This window comes from Hemiscyllium ocellatum, chromosome 11 (genome assembly GCF_020745735.1).
Source record: "Hemiscyllium ocellatum isolate sHemOce1 chromosome 11, sHemOce1.pat.X.cur, whole genome shotgun sequence".
In the NCBI taxonomy this organism is placed as follows: Eukaryota; Metazoa; Chordata; class Chondrichthyes; order Orectolobiformes; family Hemiscylliidae; genus Hemiscyllium; species Hemiscyllium ocellatum.
The window spans coordinates 51,958,185-51,979,303 of NC_083411.1; the positions used below are offsets into that span (position 1 = coordinate 51,958,185).

General features: G+C 40.1%; 1 protein-coding gene across 1 annotated transcript in view; it reads right to left on the bottom strand.

Annotated features, from left to right (window-relative positions):
* LOC132819986 (sodium- and chloride-dependent neutral and basic amino acid transporter B(0+)-like) overlaps positions 1–20,661 on the bottom strand; it is a 90,003-nt gene extending 69,342 nt beyond the window's left edge. Inside the window, exon 1 of the mRNA XM_060831919.1 lies at positions 20,536–20,661. Within this exon, the coding sequence (XP_060687902.1) occupies positions 20,536–20,661 (126 nt within the window). The remainder of the gene's footprint in view (positions 1–20,535) is intronic.
* Positions 20,662–21,119: the final 458 nt, after the last annotated feature.

A 21,119-nucleotide genomic window follows, 5' to 3' on the forward strand; every position in this document is an offset into this window, starting at 1 on the left:
CTTAGAGAATCACATTGACGACCTTGAGAATTGAGGCTGTAGAAAAAAATATTCATTTGCTGGGCCTTCCCGAACGGGAAGAGGAAGGCCAGCTTACAGTGTTCCTTGAACAGTGGCTTCCACAGCTTTTAAATCTGGAGGCTGGATCAGGCCAGATAAGGGTGGAATGGGACTACTGGGTTGCAATACGCGGATCCGGCTCAAACCAGCGTCCCCGCCCGGTCCTGTTCCGGCTGCAGAGTGATAAGGAGAGGCAGATACTTTTAGAAGCCTCCAGAAATCTTGGAAAATATCTCCAAGCCATGATCTATAAAGGATCCAAGATCATGTTATTCCAGGACTTTTCCCAGCTCTGGTCTGAAAGATGAAGGTGTTTGATGAGGCGAAGAAGTGTTTAAGGGACTTAAGTATTCAGTACTCCTTGCGCTACCCAGCGACGCTACGCTTTAACCATGAAGGGTCCATGTATAACTTCAGATCGCTGGAAAAGACCAAGGAATTTTTGGACTCTCTAAGATAAATTGTAAGAGATAATTGATGTTGGTTTGCTTTCCCCCCACTCCGGTTTACATCCCACCCTCCCTTTTTTTTAATATATTAATCATTTTTTTATCTTACTGTTTAATATTATCTGGGGGGGGTGGGGAGAGGGATTTATTTATTTGTTCTCTACTTAACGATTTTTCTCCACCTCCTTGTGTTTTTTATTATATATATATATATATAGGCTGGGGGGTCTAGTTAATGTTGGTGGGGGGAGGTGATTACCTTATACTATTTTACCTGTCTCTAGGAGCGGGGTTGTTTTCCCTTGTTATTTTGTATTATTATATTTAATTATTACTTGTGGAGGTTGTAATTTCATAGTTATATATGTTTATACATGGTATTAACATTACCAAATATATCCAGGCGTTGGTGTAGGTTGGGGTAGGACGAGTAGGGTGCTCACTGTTAACTCTAGTTCTGTAGTATATTTGAATTTTCTTCATCCTATTGAGGAGCGCCTGGGTCAAGGGTGGGGCACTGGTTTGGAGGGGATACAATAGACGTTTGGAAAGGAAGTGATACCCCCGGGAACAAGGGGGAAAATCTCCATTTAAATACGTTTTATATTTTTTTTCTTTCAAAATAGTTTTTTATTTTACTGTTGTGAGTGTATTAGAGAGCCTTTATTTTTGTGAATTTTATATGCTCTATGCTCGGGATGTTCGGATAGGGTTTCCCCTCCCGAGGGGTCTCGGATTTGCCTGGACGATTATGGTTGATCAGTCGCTTAAGTGGTGCACCTGGAATGTCAAGGGAGTAATTCACCAGTCAAAAGGAAGAAAATATTATCAAACCTCAAGAAAGAAAGGTTGATATAGCTCTCCTACAGGAGACACACTTATTGGATAAAGAACACTTGAAATGACGACAGGGTGGATTTGATCAGGCCTTTTTTTCTTCTTTTAGCTCAAAACGCAGGGAGTTGTTATTCTTATTCGGAAGAATTTCCCTTTCAAAATCCTAAATCAGATAAAAGACGAATCTGGACGATATATTCTGATTAAAGCCCTTATAAATGGAGAGAAATATGGGATTTTAAATTTGTATTGCCCCCGGCACTTCCTTTTAAATTTATAATGGAAGCCTTCTCAAAGTTGATGGCTCTCGGTGCCTGTCATACAATTATAGGGGAGACTTTAATTGTATTATGGATCCGGAAATAGATAGGATTCCCAAGAGTACTGCAGGAGTATCTCCCAGATCTAGACAATTGGTGGACTTGAACAAAGAGTTAGGACTATTAAATATATGGAGATGCCTTCATCCACAGGGCAGAGATTTTTCTTTTTACTCCAATCCACACAAATGCCATACCAGAATTGATCTGTTTTTTGCCCCTCGATTTTTTAAAATTCCATATCATCCTGTAAAATAGGCAGTATTACAATTTCTGATCACGCTGCTGTATATTTGGAAATCAAGGCGAGGAACAATGAGACATCACCCTGGCATTGGCGTATGGACCCCTTCCTGATGAAAGACAGTAAATTTGTAAAGTACTTCTCTCAAGAATTTAAAACTTTTTTAGAAATTAATTTAGGTACTGCTAGCAACCAATCAATGATGTGGGAGACCATCAAAGCTTACGCACGAGGTTTGATCATCTCATACTCAGCGACCCAGAAAAAATTAAAGGGAGAACAACAGCGTCTGCTCGAAGCTCGCTTAAAAGCAGCTGAAACAGCATACGCTGACAGACCTTCTATTATCAAATTGCAAAGGATTATGGCCCTTAGGACAGCTTTAAACACCACGCTTACCCAAACGGCTAAGAGGGAAATATTATTTGCAAAACAAAGGTCATATGAATTTGGTAAATACTTAGCATTTCTTGCAAAGAAAAAGAAGGCCCCTCAAATATCACGTCTATCAAGGAAAGTACTGGTATTTTTACTCATGATCGTAAAAGGATTAACGCAATCTTTAGAAAATTTTATTCTGATTTATGTAAATCACAGGATTGTGAAGACAGGACTTGGAGGATGCAATCATTTTTAAAAAACTTGACCTTTCTGGACCTAACTCAGGAACAGATATCGGTCTTGAATGTTCCCCTAACAATCCAAGAAATACTTGACACAATCAGGCAACTTCAGAGCGGTAAGGCACCTGGCCCAGATGGCTTTCAAGCTGAATTCTATAAAGAATTTACAGGAATATTGGCTGGTCCACTTATGGACATGTATAACTACCCATTCCTGATGAAGGGCTTATGCTCGAAAGTCGAATTCCCTATTCCTGAGATGCTGCCTAACCTGCTGCGCTTTAACCAGCAACATATTTTCAGCTGTGATCTCCAGCATCTGCAGACCTCATTTTTTACACTAACTACTCATCAAGTCAGGGCTGTCTCCCGCCTTCACTGAAAGAGGCAAATATCTCTCTTATCCTTAAAAAAGGAAAGGACCCAGAAGATTATGCGTCATACAGATCAATATCCTTGCTAAATGTAGATTTCAAAATCCTCTCTAAAACGTTAGCATTGAGGCTAGAAAGTGTATTGCCACATATCATAAAGGAGGATCAGACGGGGTTTATTAAGGGCCGTAGATCATCCAATAATGTTAGAAGGGTTTTGAATGTGATTCAAGCCTGCCATCAGGGAAAGATACCAGGAATAGTAGTCTCATTAGATGCGGAAAAGGCATTCGACAGGGTTGAATGGTCATATTTGTTTTACACATTGGAAAGCTTTGGCGTTGGAAAGGTGTTTACCAAATGGGTCTCAACACTGTATAGTGATCCCAAAGCAGTTGTGATTACCAATGGATTAGGCTCGGATAACTTCAGTATGGATAGGGGCTGCCGTCAGGGATGTCCTCTCTCGCCATTGCTATTTACGCTAATAATTGAGCCACTAGCAGAAGCTATACAGGCTGACCCTAATATGACGACCCCGAGGATTGGTACAGGTAAACATAAAATTACCCTTTATGCAGATGATGTTCTTCTATTCCTCAGTAATCCTTTGATGTCCGTGCCTCACTTAATCTAAGTTTAGTGTATTTTCAGGCTATAAAATTTATTTCTCAAAATCGGAGGCTATGCCAATGGGTGGCCTTGCTAGTATATCCCACTTATTGGATGGATCCCACTTTCCCTTTCAGTGGTCCCTGGAGGGTTTTTTATAATTAGGCATTTTTATTACCCCAGCATTTGGTCAGTTATACAAGGCTAACTTTGTGCATTTACTGGAAAGGATAAGGCAGGACCTCCAGCGATGGGGAGACCTTCCAATTTCCTGGCTAGGTAGAATAGCACTAATTAAAATGAATGTCCTGCCCCGTCTCCTATACCCTATGAGAATGCTTCTGGTGATGCTGCTGAGGCTGGCACTATGTAAATCATAAGGCTGGTTGGGTTTCTTTATTTGGAATCATAGACAGCCCCTCATTAAGCTGAAGAAGCTACAGCTTCCACAGGCAAGGGGAGGATTGGATTTCCCAGATTTTAGGAAATATCAGTTAAGTTCCCTATTAAGTTACATAGCTGATTGGGTCTTGTCTGACCCGCAATCAATGTGGCTGGACATCGAGGCTTCTCAAGTAAAATGCCCACTTATTAACCTTTTATTTTCAGACAAGAGGAAAATCATTACGGATCACTGTAAAAACCCCATAATACTAAACACAATTAAAGCTTGGAATATAATGTGGCAAAATGAGGGCAACTCACATAAAACATCCCCTTATGCTCCGATAGTGGGAGCATGGGGATTTCAACTGGGGTTTACAGGTGCCACTTTCAAATTCTGGAGATCCAGGAGTATCTCTTGTTTAGGGGATCTATTTAAAGAAGGGATCCTGATGTCTTTTGAACAGCTGCGTCAGAAATTCGGATTACCTAATGGAGACCTCTTTTGATACTTCCAAATTTGAGATTACATACAGAAGAAGACTACGTTATTAGATAGTCTTTATAAATCAGATAGAGAATATAGAATGCTATGGCCAATGGGGGTATCTTCCATCAGTACTATTTATCATTTACTACATGGTGAAGTATCGGGAGATATAGACAATCTGCTTAAAATATAGGATCAGGATTTGGGACTAGAAATCTCTATAGAAACATGGAATGACATTTGGGAAAATGCCAGAAGAATCACCATCTGCAACAGAACTCAGGCTATTCAGCTGAAGATACTTCATAGGGCCCATATAGCACCGGATCGATTGGCAAAATTTAAGGCAGGAACATCTCCAATGTGTCCCAAATGTAAAATAGAGGTGGGCACTTTGTACATTGCCTATGGACCTGTCATAAGATCCGTAGATATTGGACTAAAGTAGCAACTGCTATGACAGAAATCTTAGGAACGGAAATTAGAGTGGACCCTGTATCTCTCTTTTTGGGCTTTTCGAACTAACCCTCCCTGGATATGCACGGGAAGAGATTATTTTCTATTCTCTCTTTCTATGCAAGGAAAAATATTTTGGTAAACTGGGTGGCTGAGGGCCCCCCTGGACTTTCAATTTTGCACAGATTAGTTATGGAATGTATTCCCCTTGATTTCCTTACAAATATGGTGCACCAAAAGACCAAATTATTCCATAAAATATGGCAGTCCTTCTTGAATTATATAAATACATATATTTCGGCCGTCCTAACAAGGGCTTTTATTTAATTGAAATGGCGAACCTGGCTGGTCCGTGGCCCCTTGGGAGAGGAATCCCCGCACGAATACGGGTTTTGTTACATATGATGTTAATACATTCCCAGTATGTATCTCAGTACCCAATTTCTGTGTTATCCGTTGGGTTTTTGTTTCTCTTAATTTAATAATGTAAGAGACTTAATTCTGCATTCTGGTTAGTTGTCGGTTAGATTAGTAGTTAGTTGAGTTTTTTTTGTTAAATTTTGGTTATTATTTATTTAAGATTTAATTGTATATCAATGTTTATGCTTGGGTTTTTTTTATTTTGTAAACTTGTAAAAATGTTAAATTTTCAATAAAAATACCTATAAAAAAACAAGTTTCTTTAAAATTATTGATTCCCATTGAAAGTAGGCACTATTCAACAAATGTACAGAACTGATTTAACATAGTTTCAGATATGAAATTACTGGCCTTCGACATATCCAGTTCACAATTAAGATGTCACAATCTCACCATTCTGAATTACTGATCTCATGTCCATACATTCATCCTTATATTCAGGGTGTGCCACATGGTATGTTCCAGAAGTAATTGGAATGTCTCAGCTGAGACTTTATGAATTTGCCTCAACATCAGTGACTATACGGAATTAAATGTAGCAGTGTGTGTGATTGTACGCAGGACTAATATAATCATTTGTTTTGTATCCATTGTTCAGGGTTTGGTTTGGACTTTATTGCCTACCCAGAGGCCCTTGCACAGTTGCCATGGGCAACTTTATGGTCCATTTTATTTTGCTTCATGCTGATCACTTTGGGACTTGACACATTGTTTGCAAGTTTTGGTAAGAATGACATCTTTTAAGTTCAACAATAATGTTACTTAATTTAACCAATCTCTTTCTACTTCTATAAAAGGAACTTATCTAAGCTATTATGTTTGGAACTACTGCTGATGATTGTAATGCATGAGAAAACAATGTTACTCGAGAGTCAAATTCTCCACAATGTCTTAATGAAACCTCAGCTTGGTTGAATGAAGCGTGTTCCAAGTTGTAGGAAAGAAATATTCAGGTCATTGTTACCTAACATCTGGAAGATTTACAGTGGAATTCATGTTTTTTTAAAATCTGCATTCATGTTCAGTCGCTGTTCACAATTTTGTTTTCTTCATTCATTCATGGGATGAGATCATTGCTGGCTAGGCAGCATTTATTGCCCATCTCTAATTGCCCAGATGGCAGTTAAGAGTCAACCACATTGCAACAGGTCTGGAGCCACATCTAGGCCAGGCCAAGTAAGGATGGCAGCTTCCTTCTCTAAAAGACATTAGGAAATCAGGTCAGCTTTTCCAACAATCAATTCATGGTCATCATTAGATTCTTAATTCCACCAACTGCCGTGGCAGGATTTGAGCCTGGGTCCCTTGGATATAATCTCTGGATTAACAGTCCAACGGTAATACCATTAGGCCATTGCTTCCCCTTTCCTTGTTCTTTCTGTTGTATCATACAACTCCTATTTCTGTTTCTGCTGCCAAGTTCTAGGTGTCTCAATATAATAACTATCATTTTTGATGTACATCTAGACCCTTTTCATCAGGAACAGGATTTGTTAAAATGTACTGAGCAGCAATTATGTTGTGATTCAGTTAACAGACTAATCTGGAGGCCTGGATAAATGACCTGGAGACATGAGATCAACCCTCACCTCTATGTCAAAAAAAGAACTGCAGATGCTGGAAATCAGAAATTGCAGGAAGAACTCAGCAGGTTTGGCAGCATCTGTAGAGAGGAAGCAGAGTTAATGTTTTGTGTCCAGTGACCCTTCTTCAAAAAACAGCATTCTGAAGTAGGGTCACTGGATCTGAAATGTTAATTCTGCTTTCTCTCCACAGATGCTGCCAAACCTGCAGAGTGTTTCCAATAGTTTCTGGTTGTGTTTCACGTCAGTGTCTGAGGAATTTGAATTCAATCAAATAAACCTGGATGAAATAACATTGCTGTCAGTAATTTTGACTGGAGAGCTATCATTGTGTCAGAAAAACCCATCTGACACCTAATGCCTTTTATAGAAGGAGATTGTGTGTGAGAGACCTTCTGGAAAACCTCAGAACCATAATCATATGTTAGACCCTGGAATCCTTGATGTGCATTTTGCTTCAATGCTTTATGTTATTAAAGAATCTAACAGAATATTTATTGCAGCTCACTGTTATATTCAAACATTATATTCATGTACGCTTCTCGGTGAGTATGAAAGTACTCAATTACAACATGCAGCACAGTTTGTCAGTATGTCATGCTTGAAGTGGCCCAAGTCAAGATAGTTTCTGAGACCTTTCTGCTCTTAAGTCACATAATTATGCAGGGTTTATATAATGTCTTACAGGTTATTATATTAGATAAGATTCCCTACTGTGTGGAAACAGACCCTTTGGCCCAACAGGTACACACCGACCCTCCGAAGAGTAACCCACCCAGACCCATTCTCCTACGTTTACTCCTGACTAATGCACCTAATACTACAGGCATTTTAGCATGGCCAACTCACCTAATTTGCACATCTTGGATTGTGGGAGGAAACCAAGCATCCGGAGGAAACCCATGCAGACATCACAACCCACACTCATTCCACACAGACAGGCACCCAAGGCTGGAATTGAACCTGGGTCCCTGGCACTGTGAGGCAGCAATGCTAACCACTGAGCAACCTTGCTGCCCCACAGTGCTGTGGTAACATATTAATTGTGAGGCATGAAACAACAACCCTCTCTGAAATAAAGTGGCAAGCCACTCAGTTGTGGCTCATTGCTCCGATAGGAAAAATAAACCAGATGAACTGCCTGGCATCAGAAACAGCAAAGGTACAATCTTCCCAATCAGTATTGCAAACTCTTCTGCAATACAATCTGAGAGAGTTCTCCCACACATTGTTGAACTAAATGTCTAATATTGTCGTTCCCACTGAATCACAGCCTATAGCCCACATCTCAGAATCTTCTATCACCCACCCTGAGATGGTGAGTTACTTTCAGGAGACATTAGCAAGCCTCCATTTTCCAAACATTGCTCTTATACAATTCTGCCCATAGACAGAGAAATCTCTCCCCATTGGCTCCTTCAGTTCTCTTGGCTGCCATTTCTCTGGTGGTGGATTTATCTAAGACTTGGTATAAATCATTATTTAATCACTGATAACTTTTGTTTTCAATAGAAACAGTAATAACAAGCCTGCTGGACCAGTTTCCTGAGTTCCTTAGGCCAAAGCGTCTTTATCTGACAGCTGGTCTTTGTTTGTTAGTTTATTTCCTTGGCCTTCTGTTTGTAACACAGGTAAGTTGTAGCTTAGTCATTTGCTATGTTTCCACATGAGCAATCAACCCTCTCTAGACAAGGATACTCAGTAAAATGAGACACTGTTTCATAAATCACAAAGAATTAAGTTCAGTCTAAATAAGCTCCCAGCATTTAGAACCCCACTGCTGGTTTGGTTTTGGACCAGGGATGATGATAAAAATGGATAATTGGCAGTCCAGAATAAGAAGAATGAACTGGAGGAGAGCTGACTTCAATGGGCAAAGAATGGAGCTGAGCCAGAGAGACAGGAACAAAATTATGGTGGGAAAAACAGTCACTGAACAAAGGGCTATGTTTAAAATAGACATGATTCAGGTACAATCAAGGTATGTTCCCTCAAAAAGCAAAAGGAGAACAAACAAATGCAGAGCTCTGAGGATGAACAAAGGAGATAGAATACAAAATGAAGAAGAAAAAGTGAGGTTATGATGAGTGTCAAGACAAAAACTTCAAGCAGAACACTAAGGTTCAAAGGGGAAATGAAAAGCATATTGGAGAAGTGAAGGGGGTTTAATAAGAAGATTAAGGTCAGAGGTAAAGCCACCATGGGCCTACTGGGCCACAGAGAGGCGACGAGTGATGGTTTAATGTGAGAATCACCACACCTCAGGGAAGGGGAGAGGTTGATACTTCGTGGTATCTTCAGCTGGTGCAGGAATTGAAACGCACCTCTGACATCTCTCAGCATTTCAAGACAGCTGTCCAGCCAAATGTACTAACTGATGAGAAAGCACTGATGAGAAAGCACTGTCAACCAAACATATCAAGGAATCCAAAGTCTTCTATAGGCACATTAATAGCAAAATGAGGAGTTGAGTCAATTAGGGTAAAAAAAGGTGGTTTACTCAGTGAATCATAGAATCCTATAGTACAGAAGAGGACCTTTGGCCCTCAAGTCTGTACAACCAAAATTATATTAATTCTACATTAATCTCACTTTCCAGCACTTGGCCCACAAGTTGAAATATAGGAAATATGGAGACAAGAGACATGACTAAGGGGTTAACTGAATACCTTGCATCTGTCTTTACTAAGGAGATGGAAGCGACACCAGTTATACTAATGGAGGAGGAAGCTCTATCATGATAAAGATCAATATTCACCAGGAAGAAGTTTTGAGTAGGCAATCAATATTTAAATTGACAAGGTCCAGAAGCAGGTGTCATGCATCCAAGAACATTTAGGGAAGCAAGTGTAGAAATTAAAGCACCACTGACCATAATTTTCCAGCCTTCCCTAAACTCAGGGGAGGTGCTGACTGGTTAGACAATTGCAGACGTTACGCCTTTATTTGTTAAAAAAACCTATGAAGGTAAGCCCAGCAATGACAGACAATTCAGTTTAACTTCAGTGGTGGATAAAAATCTGGAAACAAATATTAATGACAGAATCAGTTGAGGCATAGATAAATATGTGGGTTAATTAGGAACAGTCAGCGTGGATTTCTAAAAGGCAAATCATGGCTGACAATTCTTGAAGAGGTAATAGAAAGGATCGATGAGGGTAATGTCATTGATGTGGTGTACATGAACCTTCAAAACTCACTTTAAGCAATGTTACACAGCAGACTTATGAAGAAAGTTATAGCTCATGGTATAAAGGAGATAATAGCAGTCTGGATACAAAATTGGCTGGGTGAAATAAAATGGAGAATAGTGATCACCAAATATTTTTTGGGTTGTAGGAAGGCTTGTAATGGAGTTCGCCAGAGATCGGGATTGGAACAAAAACAGAAATTGCTGGTGAAACCCAGAAAGTCTGACAGCATCTGAAGGGAGAAAGCAGAGTTAATGTTTCAAGTCCAGTGACTCATCATCGAGAAATAGTAACTCCACTTTCTCACCAGAGATGTACCGTAGCTGCTAGGTTTCACCAGCAATTTCTGTTTGTGTTTTGATTCAGATGTCCAACATCCATAGTTCCTTGTTTTACATCAGTTGTGGGAGCCCTGCTTTTCCTGCTTTATTTGCAGGGTATAGACCTTGTCTTGTTCCAAGACCTTGTTTCAAAGTTTGGAGGTGACATGAACCTTGGAAGGATTGTAAACTCTAAGCAAGAGAGTTGAAAAGTCCACAAGTTCACAGACATGTTGGTGGAGTGAGCAGGTAGCTTCCAGGTAAAGCTCAATGCAAGAAGTTTGAGACGATCCATTTTGGGGAGAGAAAACATTTGTAACGTCAGGGGTGCAGTACTTAAGAAGTGCAGGAGTGGTCTGGGCAGCTTTTCACAGATCATTGAAGATAGTAGGACATGTAGAGAGAGCATATGGTATCCTGGGCTTTAATAATAGAGTTATTAGGGTATAATAGCAAGAAGGTTATGTTGAACTTGTATAAGAAATTTGTTAATCCTCACCAGGTGTGCTGAGCACTGTTGTGAATGCTACAATATTGGAAGGATGTGAACACTTTGGAAGAATGCAGAAGAGATCGACAAAAATGATTCCAAAATGAGAAACTTAATGTATGAGAATACATTGGAGAGATTGGGTCATTCTCCTTAGAGAGGAGAGGAGGGGTCAAGAGAAGATGTGACAGACATTGCCAAACTCATATGAGGTCTGAATAGAGTAGATAGGGAGAAACTGTTCCCCTTTGTGAAAGGATCGAGAATGAGATGGCTCAGATTTAAAGCGATTTGCAAATGTAATGAAGAAGATCTTTTTCATGTTCAGGTCTGGAGTGCACAGCTTTGAAATGTGATGGTGAGTCAATTGAGGTATTGGTGATTATTTAATTGGAAAAGGGTGTGAGGAAGGGGTGTGTGGCAGGAGTCATAATGCTTGCTGGGAAGCAGTGTGGACATAATGGGCTGAATGGCCACCTTCTGTACTGTAACAATCTATGATTCTGTGACTCTTTCTCTTGTTTGTTTGTGGAATGTGAGTATTGCTGGCTAAGAAGACAGTCAACAGGATGTGATTTATCCATTCCCTGCAGCCTTACAGTGCAGTGGGCAGGATAAATTTCCTAATAATGGGGCTCATGCCAATCACCAGCAGGAAGAGGTGCCATCCTTAGCAAGAGTATCCGATTGACCAGCCATTCCACCAGTGTCAGCAGTGCCACAAGCTCAGTGGTGGGCACTGCTGGTACTGCAGGCAAGGCCACATGTGGGACCAAGGAATCTATAAATCCTGGATATTGGGTCGAGGAAGGTTTGGAAATCTTTGGTTGGGATGGATTTTGCAGAGCAGTTGAGCATGATGCTATGTGTAATTGGAGTGCCCCCAAGTTGCCCCCTGAAAACAACACCCTCCCTTCTTTCCTTCCCACCATTTTATGCATGTCTTTATAAACAAAATGTGGATTCCTACCGACTTGCTTTGCAAAATCCATTTCCAACTCTCCACCCTCAGTACCCTTGTCCCTTGATGAAGATTTCCAATTCCTTCCTGAAGGATCATCATTGAGCTGAAATGTTAATCTTATTCATCTCCCTGTTGAATATGTCTGCCCTGTTGAATAATTCTAGAATTTCCTGATTTCCATCTCAACCTTCCAGCACCTGAAATTCTTTGCTTTGTAAATCAACTTTCTTTTGTGCCTGGTGCCTGCTTTAGCTTGGTTGTGGGGAATGCAGTTTTGTAAAGTGCTCTTGCAGGACACTTGCCGAAGTGGTGAATGTTGAAGGTGTTCCTTGGTGAGTCAATTAAACAGGCAGCGTTCTCTTCGATTGTGTCATGCTTTCTGTGTTTCACAAAGTCCATAAGCCTCATCAATTGGATCACAAAACTGTAGAATAGAAATCAGAAGGAATGGTCATCAAACTTTACAGCACTGTGGTCAGACCTTACCTTAACTACTGCGTCCAGTTCTTCCCAACAAGACAGACAGACACATGGATACTGGAGACTGTAATGCTAGGAGCCACAAGACTGACCCCTAGAATTGGGGTTTTGAGTTATGAGGAAAGATTCAAGAAATTGTACTTTTCAGGCTGCAGACCAGTTCATTTTGAGAGGTGATCTTATGCGGTTATAGAATGTGATTTTACTCAGAATATTACATTTATGAGATTAGAGAGCTTGGTTTAAAATGAGGAAAAGCAATTTGAGAATTTATGTCTGGAATTCTGCAACACATGAAGAATGATTGACACACAGCACTAATTTCTGCATTGAGCAGTGGAGGCTAAAATCTAGAAATCATTGATGAAGCAATCAGATGTTGCAATATCAGGGTGTTCACCAATTATTAACGTCTGTATGAAGATGGAGTGATGACCTTCCTCATCAGGATAAAGCTGTGGTCTCTATATTTATTGCTGCCTTTAATTCCCACGATCGCAGAAATAAAAAGAAAATATTTTGACTAATGTTGCAGATTTAATTTAATAAAGACAATTGCAATTTGAGCAGAGGGAAAGTTGATGAGGAATATGTGTCATCTGAGAATGTAGTAGAGGCCATGGGAAGGGGAGATATCTGGAGGACTTTTGTGAACATTTCATAAATATCATTAGTACAATGTTCCCAGGAAGTTAAAACAGTGAATAAAATATTGAAAGGCATGGAAAGATCATAATATATAAATCCAGAGAGGTGTTGCACCTGACCGAGATCACATCTGGACAGAATCATAGACTCTCTGCAGTGTGGAAATACCATTTAGCCCATCAAGTCTGCATTGATCCTCTGAAGAGCTGCGCACCCAGAACCAACCTCTACCCTACAACCCTGCGTTCCCCATGGTTAATCCGCCTAGCCTTTGCATCCCTGGACACTATGAACAATTTAGCATGGCCAATCCACCTAATCCACATATTTAAAGTCTGGTTGAAGATTTGTAGCTCGGGTGTCCGTTGTTGTGGTTCTGTTCGCCGAGCTGGAAGTTTTTGCTGCAAACGTTTCGTTCCCTGGCTTGGGAACATCATCAGTGCTATTGGAGCCTCCTGTGAAGCGCTGCTTTGATGTTTCTTCCGGTATTTATAGTGGAAGCGGCAAGAACAAACCACTATAAATACGGAAGAAACATCAAAGCAGCGCTTCACAGGAGGCTCCAATAGCACTGATGATGTTCCCTAGCCAGGGAACGAAACGTTTGCAGCAAAAACTTCCAGCTCGGCGAACAAAACCACAATAATCCACATATCTTTGGACTGTGGAAGGAAACCAGAGCACCTGGAGTAAACCCACACAGACATGGGGAGAACTTATAAACTCCACACAGACAGTCACCCAGGGTGGAATCAGACTTGCATTCCTGGCATTGTGAGGCAGCACTGCTAACCACTGAGCCACCGTGCTGCTACATGCAAAATTGATTGTTTATTTCAAAAAAGAAAAATGGAACACAACTAATTCCAGCCCTTCAAGGAATGAGAATAAATCGAGGAAACAGGGTATTTTGCGGTTGAGAAAAGATAAATTCTTAAATCCTTTTAATGTCTATTTTAAAGATTTGAATGTTATGTTTTTTTTCCATTTAATGCTTTCTAATTTTCCATTTCATTTTAGGTTGGGATTTATTGGTTACATTTAATGGATTATTTCTGTACTGGATGGATTCTCATTGTAGTTGCTCTGTTGGAACTCATTGGTCTCAGCTGGATCAATGGTGGGTATGACTGGAAAAAAAAATAATTACAATTGAAATGTATTTATGAGAATACTTTCACCTCTTCAGAGAACACTACAAAATCTACACTGGATATTGTGCAGATAACTATAGGGTTTGAACAGTTAGTGAGGATTTAGACTTGAGTCAAATGAATAATGACAGAGGCAAAAGTTTAGGATTATAAAATTCATGAACTAATTTTATTGAACTATGTTTCAAAATCACAAGGCTATGATACAGATATAACAGGTGAACAACATCATGCATGTCCCACAGTGAAAAGCAAAATTTAGAAACTAATTGACTTGCTATTCAATCATGCCCTCACTTGATAACTACCCCACAGCAACTGAATCCTTCCAATCCAATTAACCTGTGGCATACTTGCCTTCATTGGAAGTGGCATTGATTGTAAGGGTAGGCAAATTATTCTGCAGCTTTATGGAACTTTAGTTAAGTCACACTTGGTGTATTACATACAGTTCTGGTCACCACAGTAGCAGATGGATGTGGATGCTTAGGAAACGTTTACCAGGATGTTGCAGGGTATGGCGATTTTAGCTTTGAAGAACATTTAGACAGACTGGGTTTGTTTTCATTGGAATATGAAAGGTTGAGGGGTGACTTGATAGAAGTTTAGAAGATTGTGATGGCATGGATTGAGTGGAAGGTAAGAGGTTTTTTTCCCCAGGGTGGAGGGATCAATTACTAGGGGACACACTTTCAAGGTGTGGGGGGATGTTTCGAAGTGATCTACAAGGCATGTTTTTCACACAAAGGGTGGTGAGTGCCTGGAACACGCCTGCTAGAGGAGATGGTGGAAGTAGACACAATAGCAGCATTCAAGAAGCACCTGGACAAATACATGAATAGGAAGGGAATAGAGGGATACAGATCCTGTTCATGAGGACAGTTTTATTATGGAAGAGCAAAATGTGTAAGCGCAGGCTTAGAGGGCCGATAGGCCTATTTCTATACAGTTGTGTTCTTTGTCCATTCTGACTGTTTCAAAACCCCCAAGTATTCCCTTCCACCTTCATAACAGAAGCATCACATGGGTAGATTCTTAACATTGTTTCAAGACTTCTCACTTCCTGACCACAATGATGATCCTACAGAATCAGGAGATTCCCTTAATGAGATTGTTCCTGTGAGTGTCTTGATCATCATAGAGCTTAGGAACATTAATATGCTTCCTGATCCTTTATCTTGGGACACAGGAATAAGAGTAGGCCATTCAGTCCATCCAACCTGTTTCCTTATTTAATACCATCATGGTCAGACAACACTCCAATGTCTTTTATCTGTGCTATCCATATCCATTCATTCCATTGGACAAGTTTCTTGATCATTTTCTTGCCCTTATGGTGCCCTAAGAATACAGCCAAGGGAATACTATTTACTGATTACCTGTTTACAGGAATTAACATTAGCCATTGTTTCCATTCCCTTAACTATTGTTCACACAAAGATCAGGCTCATCAATTCTAAAGCGATGAATGCAATTTCTGAGCCGACATTTTACATTTCCAGATTTTGGGAGACCAGGCATTGGCTGGAAGCTGTCCCAACAGGCAGATGTCCCAACACACTGGCTATATGGGAATTGCCTGGGAATGTATGATACTCATGGAAATACCCAGTGTCAAAAATCCTCTGAATAAGTTCCAATGAGTTAGAGACAGAGACTTCAGAAAGTTCTGACTGACTTATAATTACCCAGGAAATGTTAGAAGGATTAAAATCAGCTCTCATTATAAAAATGACTCCCTCAATCATTCACGTTGACCTGACAATGAATAACATTAACAGTCTCCCACCAAGTCATTCACCTGTGACATCACTTCCCATGGGCATGTGACCACCCACCACTCTCTATTCCAGACAACACACACCTCTCATCTCCACTATCAAACACTCCCAACTCCATACCTGACCAGATCCAAATCTTCCACAACCCTGCTCCACAACCAACATGACTTCACCACATCATCAATCCCCACTCATTGGCACCTTTGGCCTCAACCTGCCACCTCACTTCATCTCCCATTCACCTTGAACACTTGTCTTCTCGAAACAGTGTGAGAGTTCCTTCAAGACCTTTAAATCTTGGAGTACAGATAATCGATTTAGTGATAGGGAACACTCTGTTCATCCAATTTGAAATCTTCAGCGATCCTTTCTCTGTTTAACCTGTTCATCAATGCCACCTGTACAAGACGAACTTCAACAGAAAACAAGCTGCCCTGAAGACAGGACAGCGCGAGTGATGGTGTCTCTCTGCTTCCTTGCCATTCACAGGGATAAACAGATTCATCAAGGACAGTGAGATGATGATTGGGAAAAGGAATTGGCTTTTCTGGCTCTGGTGGAGAGCTTGTTGGATTCTGATCTCTCCGTGCATTTTAACCGTAAGGAGATGTTACATCTTTGAGTGATTTAAGCTGAATGTAAAAATGTACAGTAAGTCCCTTTCATCATGTTACTGATTTTACTTTCTGTGTTTATTTCATTCAAGCAATCTTAGTCTGGTCCTTAACAACATTTGCCCTTCCAACATATGGACCAGTTGAATACTCTGTCTGGTCAATAGCGCTGGGCTGGTGTATGATCATCTTGTGTATTATGTTGGTACCCATAATAGCCGTGGTGAGAGTTGTCCAAGCTGAGGGCCCCACCTTGTGGCAGGTGAGGAAATGTTTGAAAGATCAGGAAACAGTTTCTGTGACAACCTCTCAGACTCCTACTTTACAGCAACTTTTAGTAATACAGTGCCTCTACTGCTATATTATATCCCACTGTACTCCCAAGAAGTGTCATAAAGTAAAATCTTACACCAAACCTCACGACAAATTACACAGTAGAAGAACAGAAGCTTGGCTGAACCAGTCGGTGTGAAGATATGTTGAGAAGGAGAAAAGAGAAATAGAGAAGTCTAATAGTGAATATGTAACCACTGGTGATTGTCATTTAAATGCATTTGGTTTACTAATGTCCTTCACGAAAGGACATAATTGATTCTTACCTATTTTGAGAGCAAACAAAACATCCGACATCAACCTAAGCACCAGACAGGACAAACGCAGCCTTGCCGACACTGTGATGTCCTCCTTATTTACATCTGGGGACTTGTTGCTTAATCGGAATAGCCTCTCCTATCTCTGCATCATGCACCATTAGGCTAATACTTCCCAGGTTATTTCCTCATATCTCCCCATGTGATAGTAATGCTCTTTCAGGTAATTTCAATTTTTCTCAGGAAGATAACCCAATCATTTATCCCAATTTTTGACAACTTCCTCATTGTCCCATTTAATTTGAGGAATGTCCAATTCAGAAGCCTCTGAACTTGGCTCTTCCTTCTGTGCTGTAATCATTAACACCTTCTCTTGCTTTCCTTCCCTGTCAAAATATCTTTTGAGTATCCCACAAGACACACTCTGTGAGATTTCTTCCAGTCTGGAGTTCATATCAAGTAGTTTACCTCACTCTATGTCCTTTCGATTTTATAAGATCCACTAAATCCTGCTTTTAAAGGTTCACCTATTACTGGAAGTACCACAATACCTTATCCCTGATAGCAAAATAGCAATATTTTGATTTCTTATTCCACTTGCTGAGTCATTGTGAGCTGTGGTACTTTTAAATGCTGTTGAGTCAACTCCCTAGCTCAATTTAATCATTCTCTAAAATTTGACACAAAGTCCAAATGGGTGGTCTCTGAATTCTGACATATTAATTTCTCCTTAATCAATTTTAGTGGTCCTCTCACTTCATGTCCAAAAACTAATTCAAATAGACTGAATTAGGTGGATTCATTTGGTACATCTCTGATCATAAAAAGAACAACCAAATTCCCTTATTCCAATCATCTGGATAATCCTGACTATAAGCCCTCAACATGGTCTTTAGTGTTCAATGCCATCTTTCTAACGCTTCCTGCGATTCTGGATGGTACGCAGTAGATTTGAATTGTTTTATGTCTAAACTGTCCATAACTTCCTTAAATAGTTTGGATGTGAAGTTTGACCCTTGATTTGACTGTATCTCTGTTGGTAGTCTGTATCTAGTGAAAACTTTGAGTAATTCCTCTACAATCCTTTTAGCTGTGATATTGTGTAATGGAACAGCCTCTTGAAATCTTGTCGATGTATACATTATTGTTAACAAATATTGGTTCCCACTTTTTGTTTGTGGTAGGGGACCTACTCAATCAATTAAGACTCTGGTAAAAAGTTCCTCAAAATCTGGAATAGGTATTAAAGTTACAGGTTTTATTACCATCGGTGGTTTTCCAATCACTTGACATGCATGACATAGCTGGCAAAATTCAACTACATTCTTGTGCAGTCCAGTAAAAATGTCTTTGTATTTTAGCTTGTGTTTTCCTCACTTCTAAATGGCCTCCAAGTGGTGATTCATGTGCCACCTGCAACATTTCCTTTCTATACCCCACTGGCAATACAATTTGATGAATCTCTGCCCATTTCTCATCTGCTTGAATATGTGATGGTCTCTGTTTCCTAATTAAGACATCATTTTTCAGGTAATAGCACACAGGGATAAATTCAGACTCCTTCTCTGTATATGCCTTTTGATACAATTGCTTTAAGTTTTCATCTTTCTGCTGAACCTCAATGAGTTTTGCACAGGTAAAGATAAAGATGATTATTTATTTATTCCTGTTTTATCTTAACTAACTGATCGAATACAGTCTCTGCTAATGCCACTTCAGATTTCTTATCTGTACCCTTTGATCTCTCCTCCTTCAACTGGTGACTCTGTGACCTCATTACTACACAAACAGGGAAGATTCCCAAGTAAGATTCTTGCAGTGCTTTAGTTGCTTGAGTATCCACAGGTCTTTCAACTACAGTAGGCAGCACACCTACCAGTGAATCAGCTGTATCATTCACAAGGACAAATTGTTTTCCTGGAACCGATACTTTGTCCAGTACTCCTATACACATTCTCCACTCTTTTCTAGTCACTCTAGCATCATTTTACATAATTGAGCACTTTTTGTCTCACCATGAACTCTTGTTACCAGTAACTTTTCTGGCAATAGTCCTTCAGGAGTATATTCCTCCACATCCTTCAACATCACAGACTGAGAGAATCCTGTGTCCCTTAATATTATAACCTCTTTACTTGCTACTCTAACATGAATAAACTTTACCTTTTCAGGTATATTTTTAAAGCAGATCTGGCATTTCTTCCTTAACCAACCTCTGATCAGCTTGTGCACTCTGATGCAGCTTTCTAGCTCCCACTGTTACCACTCCAACAACACTTCCAGGGTTATCCTGCTTTCCCATGCCTGGCTTTCCTGTGCTTTTCCTAGCCCACCAACACTGTGATTTCATGTGATATACTTTATTGCAATAAAAACACTGGAGCTTTTACCTTCTTCGTCCCCTTCTGGGGTTTCCTTTTTACGCTGTGATAAGGTCTCCTTATGATCTTCACTGAGATCTATCACACCCTTTCCACAGGAGGATTTCTCTTTTCCCCAACTTCTATCCCTCATGGATTGAAATTGATGCAGGAAGTCAGACCGTGATTTATGGACCAACTCATAATCATCAGCCACTTCAATTGCTAAGCTTGCCATTTTTAACTCTCTGCTCTGCCAAATGAATTTGCACTATGTCAGGCAGTGAATTTTTAAACTCCTCCAAAATAATTGTCTCTCTAAGGGTATTGTAAGTTTGTTCTATTTTTAAAGCTCGTATCCACCTACCAAAATTACTTTGTTTAATTCTTTCAAACTCAATATAAGTTTGACCAGGGTTCCTCCTTAGATTCTTTAAACGTCTATAGGCTTTCTGGTACCAATTCATATGCGCTTAAGATTGATTCTTTTCCCTACTCATACTCCCCAGATACCTGCTCTGATAGCGATGTGAATTCCTCACTAGCTCAACCCACAAGTTTGGTTTAGATCAACAAAACCCACACACTGACTGGCCATTGCATTTGTTTAGATTCTTTTTCAAATGAAATGACAAGGGCTTCCACATTCTTCTCATTAAATTTAGGCCTTGTTTGAACATACTTAAACAGTTTCTCACTAGGCTTCTGACTGCCAGGGGCTTGCTCATCCTCACTCTCTTCCTCACTAAACCTACCTTCAGCCTGCATCTCCATCCTTTTGTGCTGACTTCCCTTTTTAAGTGTCAATTTCTAAAGTTCAATCTCTTTGCTTTTTCTTTCTCTTCTGCTAGAGTTCTTCATTATCTTTCTTTCTCTGTGGCTCAAGCCCTTAATGTGTTTGCTTTTTCTCTCTCTTCTGATTTTAATTCTAATTCAAACTGTTTCATTTCTGCTGCCCTTTCCTTATCTCTCCCCTCTAACTCAAGCTGCTTCATTTACAATCGAATTCTTGCCATCTCTACAGATCCTGATAGTGTTTCCAGCAAATTTGAATACTGAGCTACTGCTGAATTCATCTCATCTTTCCTCACATTAGGAGGTAAATTCAACCCTAGCTTGTCTATTAATTCCTGCAGTTTGGTCTTATCTGCCTTTTGCAAAACCCCCGAGGTCACTTCTTCCACCTCCAGGAACTCCTTGGTGATTGAAAGAGCCATTGCCATCCGAACACGGTTTAAACCAACCAAATCAACACCCGAAATAAAAGACACTAGCAACTACCACTCGCTGTTTAAATCCCGCAAAAAGCCCCCAGTCTGTCATGGACTAGGTCTGACTGTAACTTTGCTATTTGTTTAATGAGGTGTACAGTGGATATTCCTGGAGTACATCAGCTTGGTCAACTGCCAGGTTTTAAACAAACAAAATTTATTTGCAAAATTATAAAATGAACTACAAGGAACAGAAAACAGAATACCCGATAACTTATCCTATCCAAACCCTAACTAATGATGCTGTTCTGAAAATTCTTGCAACAATCCCAGTACACAGATCCCTAAGCACAAACAGCAAACAATGGCACAGGCAGCATACAGTTCAAAATCAGAAGGGCAGAAGGACAGAGAGAAGGCTTCCAGTTTCCCCCATGACTCTACTCCCTCCCGTACTGAACTGA